The 17,575-nt window shown below is 46.2% G+C and overlaps 1 protein-coding gene across 1 annotated transcript in view; it reads right to left on the bottom strand.

Annotated features, from left to right (window-relative positions):
• SLC12A8 (solute carrier family 12 member 8) overlaps positions 1 to 17,575 on the bottom strand; it is a 47,173-nt gene that overhangs the window by 16,937 nt on the left and 12,661 nt on the right. The window contains exons 5-6 of the mRNA XM_041473396.1: positions 7,921 to 8,034; positions 1,063 to 1,150 (exon numbers count right to left, since the gene is read on the bottom strand). Coding sequence (XP_041329330.1) covers positions 1,063 to 1,150; positions 7,921 to 8,034 — 202 coding nt within the window. The remainder of the gene's footprint in view (positions 1 to 1,062; positions 1,151 to 7,920; positions 8,035 to 17,575) is intronic.

Genomic DNA, 17,575 nt, shown 5'->3' with positions numbered 1-17,575 from the left:
CCCCATCTTTGGTCAGGATGGACCTTGAATGTTTCCTCAGAGCAATCTGATCTGGTTGAAGAAGTCCCCCTCATTGCAGGGGGTTGGGTCTGGATGGCCTTAGAGGTCCTTTCCAGCCCAAACCATTCTGATTCTGTGGCTCTGCAGGTACACAGGTCCTTCCACCTGACAGTAACATTAACAGCACAGCCAGCCTGCTCTGCAGCCTCAGCCAGGATCCTCTTCTGGAGTTCTGGCCTCTCCATGCTCAGGCTGGGGGATAATTTGTCTGTAAAGCCCAGACAGCAGAGAAGGGAATGACCACAGCCTTGGATAGATGGATTCATGTGATACTTCTGTGTCCTGTGGAATCCTCCCTCTTAAAACGAGCACCAATTCCAGCAGGAATGCCTCCAATTTGTGAAGCATCTTCCTTCCTCACTGAACATTGGTATACAATTAAAAGAAATAATTTCAAAGGCAATTTAGATGGCAATAAAAGCAGACAGGAAAACCTACTGAGGGCTTTTTTTTTTTTTTTTTAATATGAAGTTCCCCTGGAAAGTAGCATTTCCTTGGGAAGATCACAGCTTGGTGGTGCAGGGCCTCTGTTTACCCTGTCTTGCAGGTGGGAAGGTCATCTCCCCTCTCTTGGCCTCATTTGCCCAGCAATAAAAATTACAAAATGTTGGTACTTCTTTTCTATTTATATAGAAAAAGAACACAAGGAGGGGGAGAAAAAACCAATAAACCCCCATCTTTGAAATCAACAGCAGTGAATTACAAAATCATCCCACTCCCAAGCCTTGGAGAACTCTGCATTCCACTCTGCCAGGCTGCAGCAGCAGAAGCACTCAGCCCCAGCACAAATCCCAGCCAGGAGTGGAAGGACTGAGCACATCCTCACTAACAAACATCTCCAGCCCACCCTGAGTATGTGGTGGTAATGGATGACAATTTGAATGAGAGCCACCCTATAATTTTCCAGATGGCTGAGTTAATAAAAGGCTGATGGGAATATGAAATGAATTGGTCACACTCAGGGCAGTCTCCAGAGCAAATTTTCCCCAATCATTGACTTACGAGGTGCCAATGGCAGCCAGAGAGCCCAGAGGGATGTTGGAGGAAGGCTTCTGGAGATCTCCACTCATATTGAACCCAGCCATCACACCTGGATTTTGCAGACACAAGTGAAATTTAGAGTCAGTCTAAGTTATAGTATATATGATGCACATTGCAATATGTAATATAATTTAATCAATCAGTTCATTGATCATTTCAGAACAGTAATTATATCATTTCATTGCACTGCCACACAGACAAATATTGGCTCCCATCAATTGCTTGGTAGAAAACTGTTCATATCTTTAACAGAAGCAAGTCAGCACTAACATGTCAAAGAAGCCTCTGTCTGGTTTGAACAATGCTGGGGGGGAAGCAGTATGTGAACAAAACCCATCTTATCTTCATACAAACCTAACAGGAGACAATGCTGCCCAGCTGTTGAAAAGAGAAATGTCACTGTTCATCAGGGCAGCACATGCAGCAGGTGGTACAACCCCCACACCAGATCCATTACAGCTCCCTGCATTCACAGGGGACAAAACAGAATGTCCTGGCCATATTAAATGATGATGACATTAGCAGAGGGAATAACAGGGGGCTCGGCACGTAGGTGGCACCTTCCAGCCAAGGGATCTGCTCTGGAAGTAGGCATTATCTCTGCCTTGCAGATAGGAAAACAGAAACACTGAGAGGGCAAGTGATTGTCCCAGTGTCACGTAGAAAACACATGCTAGGACTAAGAATAAAATACTGAACTGTTATTTTAGGCCAGAGTACAGGGTATTATACAATCAGGGACAGTCCTTAGCCTAAAAAATTACCATCTAAAGACTCAAGAGAGGGAAACAGGATGAATCAGAGGATTAGAGTCTCTACATTAAGACTAAAAAGCCAAGGTACAGATTGCTTAAGGGGCTTTGTCCATAGCTGAAGGAGGAGTCATACCAGACCTGTCAAGAAAACAGAGATTCCCTTCTCACATTATGCCAAAAGTTTTCTTAGAAGACTTCAGGTATGTATTATAAATAAAAACAAATAAATAAAAATCAATTACTTGGAATCCTGATGAGAATTTGGACAATTTGAAGGCAGGACCAAAGCCCTTAGGATGCTAACTTGTGCCCACCACTGTTCCCCCCTGGGATGTCAGACTAATGTCTCCATAAGGACACGTGGGCCAGGAGCCAGCCAGCAGTGCTGATGGCACGGTCCCTGGGGCCAGGGTGAGATCGCCACAGGACAATGGGAAGGAGGATGCCAGCACCATGGCACTCACAGCATCTGGCAGCCCCTGCAGCAGGGGACCGAGCACACGCCAGTCCATCGTGCCTGCCAAGGCCAGCAGCCATTCCTCGTGCTCAGAGGGCATAAGAATGACAAAGTCAGCCTCTGCAGCTGCAAATCTGAGTGACCACAGCTCTAAATTAGCAACATCCCATTGCATTTTAAAGCTCAAGCACAGATTGCTGCTTGGAAGGGTTTTTCCCCAAGATGAAGGATAGACAAGAGCTGTGGGACCAATCTCAGGGTAAAGGGGACAAACCCAAATCAGCCTCCCCATTCCCTGTAGACCTTGGCATTTGATGGGCTGTCAGCAATGGCTGGGTTGCTAATCATGGAGCACAAACTCTGCTCTGCTCTGTCCCAGACATTGCTGTGCACCTTCACAGCACCATCTCCACATCTGCTCAAAGGGAGTGGTAACACCTCCTCTCCTCGCTGCCCTGCCACGAGGACAGCATACAAATGAGCACAAGGCACTCTCCTGCTGCCAAACACATCCAGGGCTTTATTTATTTGTTATTAATGCTTTTTCCTTGATCATCTCCTTTTTTTCCCCCCTTGATCAGTCCACTCACCAGCCGTCTTCTCCTGTCATCTCCACCATGGAGCCAGAGCCCTGACAACCATTCCCTGGTCCCCACAGAATCCTGGCATTCCTCAGCTCCTGGAAGAGCTTTTCCTCCAAATTCAGACCAGATTTGAATCCTTGACACCATACTGAAAGCATTACAAATCAAGTTCTTAATTTTCTCCTGGAAGACTACTTTGTGGATATACTTCTGAACAGCACAGCTAAAAGCCTGTCAGCTGCTCTGGTTTTCTCTAGATAAAGATTCCATGCAATGTTCAAGCCCTGCTCCTTTCAAACCGTTACACAACAGGCTTAGCTAGAGGTAAGAAAGTTAGGAAGGCAGAAGTCCATGGAAATGGTCACAAATATGCTAAATAAATTCTCTGTGAAGCACTCTTTGATGACATGCTACTTTCTAATTCAGAGACAAAGCAGAAAACTCAGAATTCTCTGAATTTTTATTCCAAAGGGAGCAAACTATTGTCAGAAGGACAGCTGTTAATCTCATGTGCTTCTTGGCCAAGTTTCTCAAACATCTGGCACCACCTTTAAATCTTCCAGCTTGAGTCACCTCTTCCTCATCCAAACTCCTGCCTCAGCAAAGCACTGGGGAAACACCAAAATGGCATTTTCTGGACTGAACATAAAAAAGTTGAAGGCGTGAGTCATCGGCACAGCGATGACTGCACAGCCTGGGCTGCCTCACTGCCTCCCTCCCACAGACCCACGCTCGGGGCCGCCAGGAGATGACTTCCCAGAGCCCACAGAAAGAGGATCTTGGGGCTGGGGATTGACCTCCTGCCCAGCAGTGACCAGGGGTCACACCCAGGCCACTGCACAGCACCAGCTTCTGTCAGGGCTCCCAGGAGGTCACCAGAGTTCCATGGGTTCCACAACCAAAGGCCAAGGTCACCACAGAGGGAAGCAACTCAGACACTCTCAGCCACTCAGGCCAAAGCTATCTCCTCTGTGCTGCAATTATGACTCTGACACGACCAAAGGTATGGACAGTCTGGTAGTACAGATGTATGGACAATGCCAGAGCCACCTCTCATCACCAGCAGCCTTTTAAACCCTTTGAGTTAACAAGTTTTCCTGAACAAATCAGTCTTTCCTCTGAAAATTCTCTTTTTTCTTTCAAGTTAAGAACACATATGGCAGGCAGTGCAGATACAGAACTATCACAACACTCGTTGCAGATTCCTTCTGCATGTCCTTCCTAGCAGTCAAGGTAGGAAGAAATTGGGATGTTCCTTCCTTCAGACACAGGCCTATCCCTAGGGAAATGGCCAATCCCTTCTGAACTCAAGCAATCATATCTGCAGATTCTCCATGGAGAAAATTATCCACCTCTCTGTTTCAATGAGATAGCAGGCTGGATTTTCCACACTGGCTATTATCTTAGAGAGCAGCAGATAGTGACAAAGCTTCTGGACAAAGAAGCATGAAAACACAGTCAACCCAGCCAGGAAATTATGGCTGAGACAGTCTGTACGTTGCTGCTATTCCCAGTGTAATCTGGTCCTGGGCATCATCCAGGGGGTGGATATGTGCATGGGGGGACCACCTACATTGTGTCAGGCACAGCCACCAGCCCCACCAGCCACAGTTTATAGCTGCAGATACGATCACTCTTGCAAAAGCCCGGTGCATTTTTCAGTGAGCATACTATAAAATATAAAAGGTGGGTTTTTTTCCTTCACCCAGGAGGTGAAGAATGGAAAATCTTAGATAAGGCTTGTAGTTAATTTTTTTAAAAGGGCCAACTTCTCCACTGATGTAAGCTGGCACCTTGCCATAGACTTCAATGGAGTTGTGCCAGTTTACATCATCTGATAACTTAGCCCAAAACTTCTAAATCTATTTGCTGTCATTTTGCAAGTGCCAGATATGGTTTATTTCAGAACTGCTTTCTGTGCAGTGATATTTTCCACTAACGCTGCTTCAAATGACATCTTACTTTCTTGTATCACAGGACAACACACTTCTTTCATTAGACAGAAAACCTTGGGGATTTAGTAGAAAAACATTTTTTTCACAACAGAAATGGCATTTATCTTATTTTTTAAAATGCACTGACGCCTGCACGGCTGCTGCTGGGAGCTGGCTGTGGGCAGGCAGACCCTGAGACTCCCTCCCTGTGGAAAAGCCCTCGCTGGGTGGGTATCCCAGTGTTCCCAGCACAGCAGCAAAATGTGTGCATTGAGAAGGTATTTACAAACATGCAGAAGAGCAGCTGGTTAATGCACAGCATCTCTATAGGGGCATGTTCACATCTTCCACAGCTCTTCTTCAGTCTTTTGAATAAAGCCAGCAAATCCGAGTCTTCCTTGCCCATGCTCTCCCATTTAGGCCAGCTCTAGATGTGTGTTTTGGATCTCTTGGCTACTTCCCTATGATTAAATGACAAACTTGGGGGAATTAGGCCAGCTGCACTGAACATCCAGCTGAAATGGTTTAAATAGCTATTGCACAGGTAGCAAAGAGACCAGCCTCTGCTTACCAGGGCTCAACCATAAAACTGGGGTAACTTCACTTGCATTGCTGGAGTGGTACCAATAGAACACAGAGGAACAGAGAAAACAACCTGACCTGGAGCAAAACACCCCGAGGAGGATGCTCCCAGGAGGCAGGATGATGCTACAGGTCTGCAAAAGGCTGGGATGACCATCCTATGCCCATCAGTTGAAGCACATCCCCAGCTGCTCCTCTGCCTGTTTGGTCTGGCAAGGGTCTCCCCACAGTCCTGCTCCCCCTTCCTGAAGTGGCTGCCCCTCTTTGCTGTTACAGCTACCAGCCTGCATCTCAGGCACTTCTGTTTCACTGCTGTGTTTGGTGCAAATGGGCAACTTGCAGCCACTTTTCAGTATATCCCAGAGACCAAACTTAAACTGGTTGAATTCAGATAGCCATCTCAGAGACAGAGGAAGAAGCCTGTCCTAAAGAGATCAAAATAGTTTCACTTCAAAGAGGAGCATTTCATCTCAAAAGACCCAAACAATTTGTTTCACAATTTCCGAAATATTCTTTTTTAAAAACTTTGTTATCAAAATAGCATCTTAAATTGTAAGCTAGCATATGCTACAAATTAAAAATAGTAAACACAACATTTCATAATTAAAGACAAACAGAACATTGCTGTGGGTCAAAGAACTGTTTCAAACTGGCTCAATGTAACTCCTCAAAACTAAACAGCACATTGTTTTGCTGAAACTCTCCCCAAATTTGTTGTGTCTTAAGGCAAAGGATTTTGCTTCCAGTGGTCACTGTGGGGGTTCTAGCAGAGGTAGGTGGTGGGGAGACCACAGGCTGGAGGGCTCAGCCTGGGAGCAGTGCTAGCCTGTCCCTGCCATTCCTCAGTGCCACCTGCTCACCCTCTGCATCACGCTGCCTGCTCTGAAGCAGAAAAGCCTTGACTCCCATCCTAGAAATTTCTTAATCAGACCACAAGCTCTTCCATGCAGAGCACCAAACACAGCCCTGCATTTTATGAGGCTCCTGAACTCCACAGTGCTCCAGACAGCAGTGACAGGAGTGATAGTGCTGTTATATGGTACCACTGGCACTGCTACTCTGAAGGAATAATTTAAATCCAGTAAATAACCAAGCAATTAAAAAGAACACATGAAAAAGCTGTGTTAACAACCAGAGTAATTATACATCATCCCAAACTGTATTTTTAGAGAATGTTTGACATTACTACTGTATTACCACTGCTAAATAAACAGAGCAACAGGCTGCCAGGGCTTTAAACAAATTGTATCTATTAGTTTGGCATTCTTCCTAGCAGCCAAGCATTAGCAGTGACAAAAAATCATTTAATTTGGCTAATCATGGTCATTTTCTGCACAGTTTTGTCATAACTGTTCCTTCTTCTATAACCAAGGAACCAGAAAACAACCTGCTTTCCTACACCAGTGACACAAAAACTCATGAGAAAGTTTTTTTTTCTCTTGGGCACTCACTTGGGCCAATCAAAAATGACAACAAAAAAGAGGGCAGAAGACATCTCCGTGGTGGCAATAGTTCAGGAAGGTGAGTTTTCCAGGAGGAAGTCTACAGAGGCAATAGCCAGCCCGATATGGTGGGTGAGAGGATCTCAAAGAAAAATTTGAAGTTCTGCAGTAGGTGCACCTGACAAAGTGAGTTCTGCTACCAGACCATTCCTCCAGTCCCATCTGTTTCACAAAACACTTCCTTTTGTCTCCCTTTGCCACAGCAATTCTGCAACTTCCAGTGAGTTGCTTAGAGCTGATCCTCTGAAAATTCATTCTGTAATCCAAGGATTCATCACTATGGAAACTGCTTATAATCACTACTTTTTATAGCTTAAAACACCCAGCATCAACAAAAGGTATTGTAACTTCAGCTGAAAGTTACTGCGTTCCCACTGGAGATTGTCAGCTCTGGAAAGGGGACATGCATCTTCCTGGTAATTTAAGGGAATGAATGATATGAAAGTATCTAATTAAGCTCACAAATATGACCTCTGCTGACATACAAGGATGAACCTGTGACACCACACAGCGAGGGGTGTGTCCATCATGGGCAATGGCATCAGCTCAGCTCAGCCACCTGCTAAGGTAAGGATGGAGAGAAAGTCCTCCTGTGCTCTTCCCACTCTCCCAGTGCAATAAAGTCATAAGGCTCATCTGATTTGATAAATCATTATCAGCTCTTTTAAGTAGGCTTGACACCTTCTGCCCTGACAGCATTGGCCAAGACCAGTGCCTGACCATTATCCTTGGGAGGGGAGGATTTACAGGACCACATCCATCCACAGAGTTCACCAACAGTTTCTAACCACAGAGGAGCACATTCAAGTGAACAAGACAGGAGTGCAAAAAATTAGAGATGCTGGAGGGAAGCCTGAACATTTGAATTGACCACTTGGGTCTGCTACAGCCAAGTGCAGTCCTGCTCACTCCACGTCCCAGCCCAGAGGAGCTCCTGTTGCTTCTGCTCATCTCTGAGATGTTCCTGTGGAGGAAAACAAGGCTGAGGATAAAACTTAACTGTACCTGTGGCAGCCGGGAAAAACACTCCAAAAACAGTGAAGAAGGACTCCCCCTGGCTGTAGTCTGGCAGCGTGTTGTTGAACATCAGCTCTTCGGAGTAGCCAACGAAGCCGTGCTCTGTGGAGACATGGAGGGCGAGAGGAGAGCCCAGGAACCACCAGGGCTGCAGGAGCCCCTCCAGCTGCCCTCAGCCACCACCCCCTCTAAACACACGCACCTGCAGGGGCTGCTCCAAGGACCACCTGAAAGGATGAACGTCAACTTACGTGGTGGGGGAGAAGGCAGAAACCAGGGCTGCCACTCCTGCCCCATCTTTCTAAGGTCACACACACAAGTTTTGCTTTCCGAACAAGTTTTACAGAAGACAGGGGAGGGTGGGATACCAGCGTCATGCACCTGGTTTACTGGGTATGTAATGAAGGATCCTACTCCTTCACTGCACACTTGAAGGATGGCTCAAATTCTTCTACAAACCTTAATTTCTTAGGAAGGGTTAAGCCTGACAGCTGGCATGCAAAGCATTAATTAGGAAAGGTTTCAGATGCTTACAGACAGAAAAGATAACTCACAAAAGCAGGTTAAGGAATTACCTTAGGGTGACTATTATAATTTCATTTTTAACAGTCAACACTGCTTTTTGATGGAGTATCTTAATCTGTGGAAACTTCTCCTCCCTGTCAGTATTCCAAATGCTTATGCCAGCTGGGGGTGGAAGGTGAGCAAAGTTGGTTCCTTTTTTTCTCCTGCCACTACAATCTATTTCCACAAGACATGTGACTCCAATAGCTTGAATTTTCTCATTAGCAGGCAGGATGTTGCTTATGGCTGCACAGGGTGATGGCCAGAAATTAAAAAAAGGCTCCATCAAAGCTGTCCCATGCCTCAAAGACAACATTAATGATGTTTGGACAATAGATTAAAACAGAACATTAAATCAGACCTCTGAGCACAAGACATATCCATTTAAAGCCTCAGAATATAACTAACCACAGAGCTTTGAAGTTTTCACAGAAAAACCCTATAGAAAATCAAAAGTTTCCTACTACATCTGCATTCATTGTGTTGCCCAAACATGGATGGAAACACACTGATAGAAGAGGTCTCCTGCTGCTAGGCTTCTTAAAAGCTCTAGCTCTCTTCACCAGGAAGTCCCAGATGAGATTTACAGGGAACAAGCTCAGTGCAACACACTGACCTCTGGACCTCACAGATGTCTGCAGAAAGTGCAGTTTCTAGAGAAATAGAGGGGGAATTTGTGTAGGCTGTGTGTCCCTGTAAGTCCAGACTGGTGTGGCTTCAACCAGAATTGATGGTCATGGCAGCACAGCCCGTGGCCAGTCTGCAGAGCTCCCACCAAACTGCTCAAGGGAAATGTTGGTCCTTGGCCAAGGGATTTTTCACCAAGTGTGTGCTCCTCAGAGAAATGTTAATTTTTCATTTAAAAAGTGAACAAAATACTCATCTCATCCCACGAAGATCTTCAGACCTTCTCCAACCAGAGCTTTGAGGCAGCAGCATCAAATACATCTATGCCACTTGATAAAAGTTTGCCCCACTGTGAAGTGAACTCTAGCCTCTCTTGACGTATTACTCTCACATATTCCTATCATTCTGGTTTTCCCTAATCACAAATTGTCCTTTTCATACCACTTGCCCAGTTTGTGGAGGCCATCTGAAATCCTGACCCTATCTGCAGGCTGCTGCAAGCTCTTCCCAGCTGGGGTTCATCTTCTGAGTGAATCTGCACATTCCCTTTTCCATCCTCCAGGAAGTTAAGAAAAAAGCCAAATAACATCAAACCAAAACCAGACTGTTGCAGAACCTCACCAGGCACAGCATCCTGCTTTGTAAGTAAACCATCTCCAGCTGGGGTCTTCCAATGGTGTTTTGGGGTTATATAATTCAAATGAGGCACTTTGGGTGCCTTCTGTTTCCTTCCTCGTACAAAAGATCAAGTGTACAGACCAGTGAACAGCCAGGCTGCATTTTCTGTGGTACAATTTTGGCCACATTATGACCCCACAGTGACCATGAGACCCATGAGTCCAATGTCTGACCTACATCTGTGTGCATCTGAGCCCTATCAGCCTTAAGAAATTAAATGATCCCCTAGTGCTCCATTCATTTGTATGTTGCTCCCTTTCCTACTTTATTCCCCTAGGTGGAAATCCTCAGTGGAAGAGATGAAAGCCCAAATCCATGGCAGATTTCACTGGAACCAGAGAAAACAACAGCCATGGATTTGTTGAAAGAGCCACAGGATGTGCCTACAACTCCATCCCACTTCTGCTTCCTCTCCTCACAGCTCTGGCAGGTGAGAGGCCATTCCACATTTCCCCTGTATACAGAACCAGGAACCTTCTTGACTAATTAAAGAGTTCATCCAAATGTTAGTTGTCATTGCACCCTCATTTCTCACTCAATCACCCTCCCGTGAAGCAAACCTCACCTCCCTTTTGATCAGACCAGCATCTGCAGCCACCATCAATTTAAGGGCACGCGAGCATGGGGCTGAGGACAACATGCTGGGAGCATCTCCTGCCTGCCCACGTGCCTGTGACCAGTTCAAGACATCTGTGACCTTTCAGCTTATTAATATTAATGTGACTAATTGTAGCTGACAGGGCAATTGGGCTGAAATCATCCAAAACAAAACAGGAATCAGCAACTGAGACCGATCGGTTAAACCAACAGAGCCCTCGGTCAGTTGTTCGCAGAGTCAATTATCCACATCCCATTGAAAGTGCACTTCAAAAGGACGAGCTTCGGAAGGAGGAGGGAAGGAAATGAGATAGGGTCTATATTTGGCACTCTGATCTTCAAACGAGGCAAGATCATTTTATACATTTTTTCTGTAAGGAGATCTTTTTCTCCAGCTTCCTGCTGGGTATAAGATCCAAAGCAGATTGCTCCCTCCTTGTTCATTACAAAATATTTTTCCGAAAAATTTTGCTCTCAATCAATTTTTGCAACCCCTACAGCCTCTAAATCCTGCCTTTAATGATCCTGCTCTCAGCTGGCTTGCAGAGGGCTGGAGCTGAAGTGCTATAAACAATCTTCCCTGTGTCATGCTAGAAGAAGAGAATCTGGTTCCTTCTCTGTGCCGTGTCAGCCTAATGGGAAATGCACAATAAAGGGCAGTAACAATTTATTTTCATCATTAGATACTCAATAAGTAGAAAGCAAATAATGCATTTCTCAAGTGGTTGAGCTGATCTAAGTAAACAATAGGGAAAATATTCCTTAGAGCAGCATCTGAACTATTCCTGTGATTCTTCACAAATCAAGTCCTTCCAGTTGCTCTTACTAAAATGATGTAATAAACAGTAAAAACCACCTAGCAAGTTTTAAATGGAAGAGCTTTCAGGATGGGCATCCTCCTCTCACATTTGCAGGGGGACCACAGGAGGCTGCACACCAGCCTGAGGTAGCCAGAGGAAGAGGAGGAGGAAGATGGTGAGGACTCTGATGTCTTTCTATCCATCACAGATGCCTGGGAGGAGGCACCAGCTTTCGTCTGCTGCATCCCCTCTCTTCCCCAGCAGGTTTGGGCTTTTCTTGTACTCTCTCCCACCTCTCACCCTGTGGAACAGCATGAAAGCACGAGGGTTTTGGCACTCAGGACTCCCCTTATGAGGGCAGCCCCTCCATGAAGCCCAGGGTTCCAGAATGGGAACTCAAAGAGGCTGGAGAAGGGGCTCAAGGAGAAGCTGTGGTTACTCAGGGTCAGGCCATTATGCAACAGCACAGAGCACGGCGGAGCTGCCAAGTTCCAGGCAACCTGGAGCTCATTACAGATTAGTTAAGTCTTGGCCAAATTCAATAAGCCTGTTCACAAGCTTAAGGTTAAGTAAAGCCTGGCACCGAGGCAGGGGCTAAATAGTGCAAAAGTGGAAAACCACCTTAAGAAACAGCTCCCTGAAGACAGTCCCATATTGCACTCTGCTTGTGATTAGAGATTTTAATTACAAAGGTGAATGGTGAAGGCTTGAAATGGTGAGATTTTTTCTTTTCCAAAATAAGTGAGCCCACACATTCCCTCCTGGAAGGTACTTGCTGAGATTTGCTTTCAGGGGAACAGCTGGAAGTGTTTGTCTTGCAGCACATTTCCCAGGTCTGACCTCAGCATTTTCAGGATCCTGTGTGATGTGTAAAACATGGAGTGCCAAAGAATAATTATATATCCTTGGCATAATTGTCTCTGCTCTCTATCTTTTTCCAATTTCTTCTTCCACCACTAAACCCTTCTGGCATAAGTTCTGAATTCCAGCTGTTCCCCTTGGATGCCAGTCCAAGCACACAACCAGAACGAGGTCCTGGTGGGGGTGCTGGAGATATCCAAGCACACCACTGTGGAGAAAACAGGAATGGTCCTCACAGCCTGGCCCCACCGTGCCATCCTCGTCTGAACACACACCTCTGCAGTAAGATAAAGTTCCACTCCTCACCAACCACCTGCTTACATTTTCCTCCTCCAAACTTAGCTGAGGGCAAGGTACCAGTCCAAAACTTCTCAGCTGTTGACTCCCCCACGGGCAAGTCAAGCCCTGTCAGGCTCGTAACTTTCAGAGGTTGTGGTCTGTCAGGTGACTCTTGGGTGTCCTAAACCAATTTAATTCCTACATAGGCTGGAGTGCTCTACAGCAGGGAAGGAGTGAAATTCTCCCTCAAAAAGCCCCTGAAATACAAATTCTTCTCCTGCATGCAGAATAAGCTCACCCATCATCTGGGTGGTGGTGACCAAACTCCCCCAAACACACATACAACCCACAGCTTATCACATGACAGCAGCATATTCACTTGTCAAAGGAAAGTTAGGCATGTCTGCCTTAAATGAAGTAAAATTTGGATGCCAAAGCACCACCAGCAATAGGTTTTTCAGCATCACAGTGAGCAATTGCAGATGCACAGGGTTAACCATCCACACAGGGACTGTGGATGTGCAGAGATGGGTGCAAAGCCATGAACGGTGCCCAAACCTCAAGGACTTTATATTTCTGTTCCTCCTGCCGCCCCCCAATGCAAACACTGAAATTTAACTTCAAGCAACAAACAGCACGGGATCATTTGATGCAACAGCTCTGAAAGATGTTGTGCACCAACACAGCCACGCTCTGGGTGGGTCTGGATTTCCTCAGTGAAGCACTGGATGTGACAGAAAATGACATGGGTCCAGCTGGCCACAGCCACAGCCCTGCAGTGCCACACAGCACACCCAGCAATGGGCACTGGAAATGGTGGATTGGCATAATCAGAGGCATGAAGAGGCCACCATGGTCACAAATAACACCTGAGTCATCTTTCCCAATAGAATGAAAAATAAATCAATCAAAGCAGTGCAGTCACAAGCCTCCACATCTCTCCATGCACACACCTGGCTTCCTGTGTTTGGGCTCGTTTAACACCAACATTAACAACCACATTCCCAAGCTCTTCCAAGGCTGGCCTGTTTCTGTAGCCATGCATTCACAACTACCCAGCTCCAGCTCCCAAGGTCCTCACAATATTTTTTCCCAGGCAAGTCCAACACTACCACTGCCCTACTGCTGCCAGCCTGGTACAGGTCAGGTGCAGCCAGAAATGTAGGAGAAAAATGTGAAAAGGTTGGGAAGGAAAACAGGCAGAAGGCATTAGTACTGGAGGTGGAGAGAGGACACTGTGGTGGCTTTCTCATGCTGCCAGTGCACTGCTCAGTCCTCTTGCTGTGGGCTGACACTCAACCTGCAGGATGCACAAACAGATTTTCACCAGAAAGTCCCAGTTCTCCAAGAGAATGGTGAGGGAACTGATGAGTCATGGAAGCAAAGGGCGTTGAGCAGCAGAGCCGTGCTGACAAGAACAGAGAATAAACATGACCTTTGCTGAACTTGTACAGGAATACAAAAATGTTTTAACATCTTCCAGGACATCTCCTGCTTCACCTTTGGATAGACAGGTTTTGGCTGGAAGACTGGGAAGAAGCAGAAGGAAAAGAGAAGAGCTGCAGGGGAGCAGAGTGTGAGGAGATGGAGCAAACTGGTGAGATTGATGCCCCCGTCTCCTGTCAGCTACTGCTGGACTCACTGTGGACCCAGGGGACCACATGCACCAAACCCAGGTTACCCTTTTCTGCAGCTCCAGTGCAACACCTGTGCCACGTGAGTCAGCATGCAGCACTGCACATGTCCTGCAAGCCAGGAGCACATCAGTTCCACGCTGGACTTGTGGGCAGCAGCACAGTTCCATAGCTGGAGATGGGGGCATGTGCAGCCTAGCAGAGAAGAGCAAACACAGGATCATTCCCTCTCCATATGTCACAAATTATATCATGACTTTGCTTCATCTCAGTCCTCAGGACCATATCCTGCCTGCAGGCAGCTCCCACAATCTCAGTATTTCTGCTTTAAGAATCTCAGACTGGTCAAGGGAAAAAAAATAGAGAGGAATTTTTGTATTGAACATGTGCAGGTCAATGATTATGCAGTGATAAAAATGAAGCTATTACGCAATTAACACATCAGCATGTGGCCACACTGACAGTGAAGAAAGGCTGCAGAGCATCTGCCTGAGCTGCCAGGGCACCGAGAGATGCAGGATGTGGGAGCTCCTCAGCTCCTGCTCTACCCCACCCCAACCCATGTTGCTGTTGGCAGCCCTTAGCAGAAAGTGTTGGGAGAGGAGGTAAGAATGCAAAGAGACTCAATTCCCTCTGTAATTTCATCCCTAATTGCCAGTTAAGCACATTAATGATCAAAAGGGCTCAGAGTGACCACAGACCCCAAGGCACAGGGAGCAAAAGCAGCACCTCTGCCACTGCTGTGACCCCACGTGTCAGAACGAAAATTGCCACAGCCAGCATCGCCCCATACCTCACAGCAAGTCAAAAGGGCCAAACCAAAACTGAGCAGCAAGAGGCAGCCCAGGGTGGGGAGAGAAGCTCCTTGCTGTTTTACCACTTGTGAACAAATAAGGTCCTGTTTTATCATCAGCATCAGGGAGATTGTTTCACGAATCAGGACAAACACCATACTTACGTTTCAAATTCGTCAGAGCTGCAAGTAGCAAAAAATAGACAGGTTTTAGTGGGAAAAAAGTTTGGCAAGAGGGTGGTAGGGAGGAAGGATTAGAGCAAATTTAAAGAAAGCAGGGAAGGAGTTCCCTTGCCCAATACTTTCTCTGCACCCACAATAAAGCCAGCAGACCTAAAAAGAGAGAGTATGTACAGTCTGTAATTGAAGGAGCGAAAGCCACAGTTAAAACAATCTAAAAAGGCCAAGCCCTGAGAAAGGCAACTGGAATCCCTTATCTTTTGATGGAAAAGAATGTGCTCCCTGAGATTAATGACGTGTTTACCCGAAAGGAAATCGCCGCCCTTCTGAAGCAGCGAGTGTTTGTTCCTCCCGAGTCCCTGTTTTCTGCTCCAGAGCTGATCTCCCAAACCTCCTGTTTAAAGTCAACACACAATGCGGCTTCCTGCTGCTTGGGGGCTCCGGGGGATCCCACCACTAACCCTCTCCCAAAAACCAGCCTCCATCCCCAGCAGCAGCGGCAAACCCGGGGGATTCGGATGTCACTTAGGGCAGGAGCAGCACCGGGACGGTGCCCCGCTGCCGGGCGATGAATCAGCCCGGGCATAAACAGCGCCCAGCCGAGCAGACAACGATCCAGCGGGGATGCTGACAGCGCTGTCGAGGGAAAGCACTCTGGGCGACCTCTTCTTAAATTGCTCAGGGGTTCGGCAGCGCGTCCTGCAGGTCAGCAGGATGCTTCTTGGAAAGAGGCTTGACATCAGCCAGCGCAATGGTCTGCTGTGCTAGAGGAGGCTGGGGGGACGTGGCATCTCTGCACTGAATACCCTGAGGCGAGCAAGAAGAACTGGAGCAAAAGCGCCAGGGACGATCTGTTTGAGGAAACCCGGGAAAAAAAGCGTCATCATCCCTTTACATAGTTATCCTCTTTGGTAACTGCACCCCCATCTCCTCGTGGAGCAGCCCAGCCATGAGAGCCATCAGATGACGAGCACCTCCTCTCCCTGAAGGCAATGGACCTGCAGCACTGGGTGCTAGCCAACAGCTAAAAATAGCATAAAAGGCAGAATAAACAAAGGGAGCTGCTTAAATCTGTCTCCGATGTTTGTCTGTAGCTAATGGAGCAATTTTCATGTGCAGGATGCTGTCACCTCTCTCAGATCAGGAGGCAGCCTATGCTCCCCCAGGCTCCCCCCAGCCACACCGAATCTCCTGCAGGACTGGACGGGGTGGGAGGAAATGCTAATTTCTACCCAACTCCCTGTGTGCCTGCTTTATCTCTGCCTCAGCTTCTGGGGAAAGTGGAAAACCACTAACGTACACAAGAGCACACTCGGAGCCTGCACGGGCAGCTCCTCATCACAAAAGCACTGCTTAAATAAAGGAAAGCTTAGGAATGTGCCCATGGAAGCAGCTAGTGGAAGAGCTCTTTGGCACTTACTCTGTCTCTACAGGTTGGTGGGGTTTAATAAATTTTTCCCAAAAAAAAAGCCAGAAAATGAACATTCTCTGTGGTTAGAAACTCTGAAAGTCTGGTTAGGACAAAAAACGTAAGAGGTTTTAACACAGGTGTTTCAACTTTTTAAATCTTCTTAGGTTTTGCATTATTTAACACTAAGCACTAGACTTGCTGTAATATATAAATCCTTCCATTACTATTTTATTTCTTTGATGTGGTATTTTCAGCCTGGCTTGTTCAATGGTATTCAAACCAGCTGGTGAAAATTATTTTATTCATTGCAAAGAGGACAAGAAATACAGTGCCCCTTGCTCCATCTTTCTTCCAGGAAAATAGTTTTCATCAATGGGGTATCATTATGAAATGCCATTACAGAATGGTATTTCTTGGAAGTCATGCCCAGAGTGCCCAGCTGTGGGAGGCTCTGAAGAACTTCTCCAGTGAAAAGCTTGAGAGATGAGAATTTAGGCTGAGGCAAGGCACAACAATTGGAGGAAGATGAGTGGCAGTTCAGTGGTGATGACACACATCCTTTGGACTCGTGGAGTGACCTCCCCTCCATCTCAGAGCTACTCTGTGTATTGTTTGGGACAAAGCCCAGTCCATGCTGATCAGATCCCCATCTTTCAAAAGAAAGATGATACAACTTAATCCACCAGATCCTGCCATGAGCCTTCTGCCATCCTCATGAGTACAGCATCCCATATTCCCAGCTTCCCATAATAAATTATGGATATATTATCCATATGACAGTGGTACTTCAAAGGAAAACTATTCCTTTTGTTGATTTTTTGATTTTGTGTCTAAAATGATAGTTTGTTTTTATTTTTGGAAGGTTTTCATTATCCTCTCTACACAACACATACACAGCTACAGCCTTAAGTCTGGCTTCACAATGCAAATCAAATCAAACAGCGTTTGATTTTGGAAAATGCTGAACAAGTTGTTGTCACCTAAAAGGATTTTTTGTTTGCTTGTTTGAAACTATTAATTTAATTCCGTGTAAGTCATAAAATACATTTTCCCTACAAAAATCAATTTTTCAATGGATGCATTTCCCCCTTCAAGTAAAAAAGAAAACCAGAAAGAACCACTGAGCCACCATCCAGGTTAGTGAAGGTACAACCAGGATAAAATCCCTTATTTACAAACAAAAAAGGCCAAAAATTGTTAACTCAAGCCAGGGGAGAGG

The sequence above is a fragment of the Pyrgilauda ruficollis genome, unplaced genomic scaffold (assembly GCF_017590135.1).
Source record: "Pyrgilauda ruficollis isolate IOZ18807 unplaced genomic scaffold, ASM1759013v1 scaffold3, whole genome shotgun sequence".
NCBI lineage: Eukaryota > Metazoa > Chordata > Aves > Passeriformes > Passeridae > Pyrgilauda > Pyrgilauda ruficollis.
The sequence above is the reverse complement of the archived record's forward strand: the minus strand, read 5'-3'. Positions and strand labels throughout refer to the sequence as shown.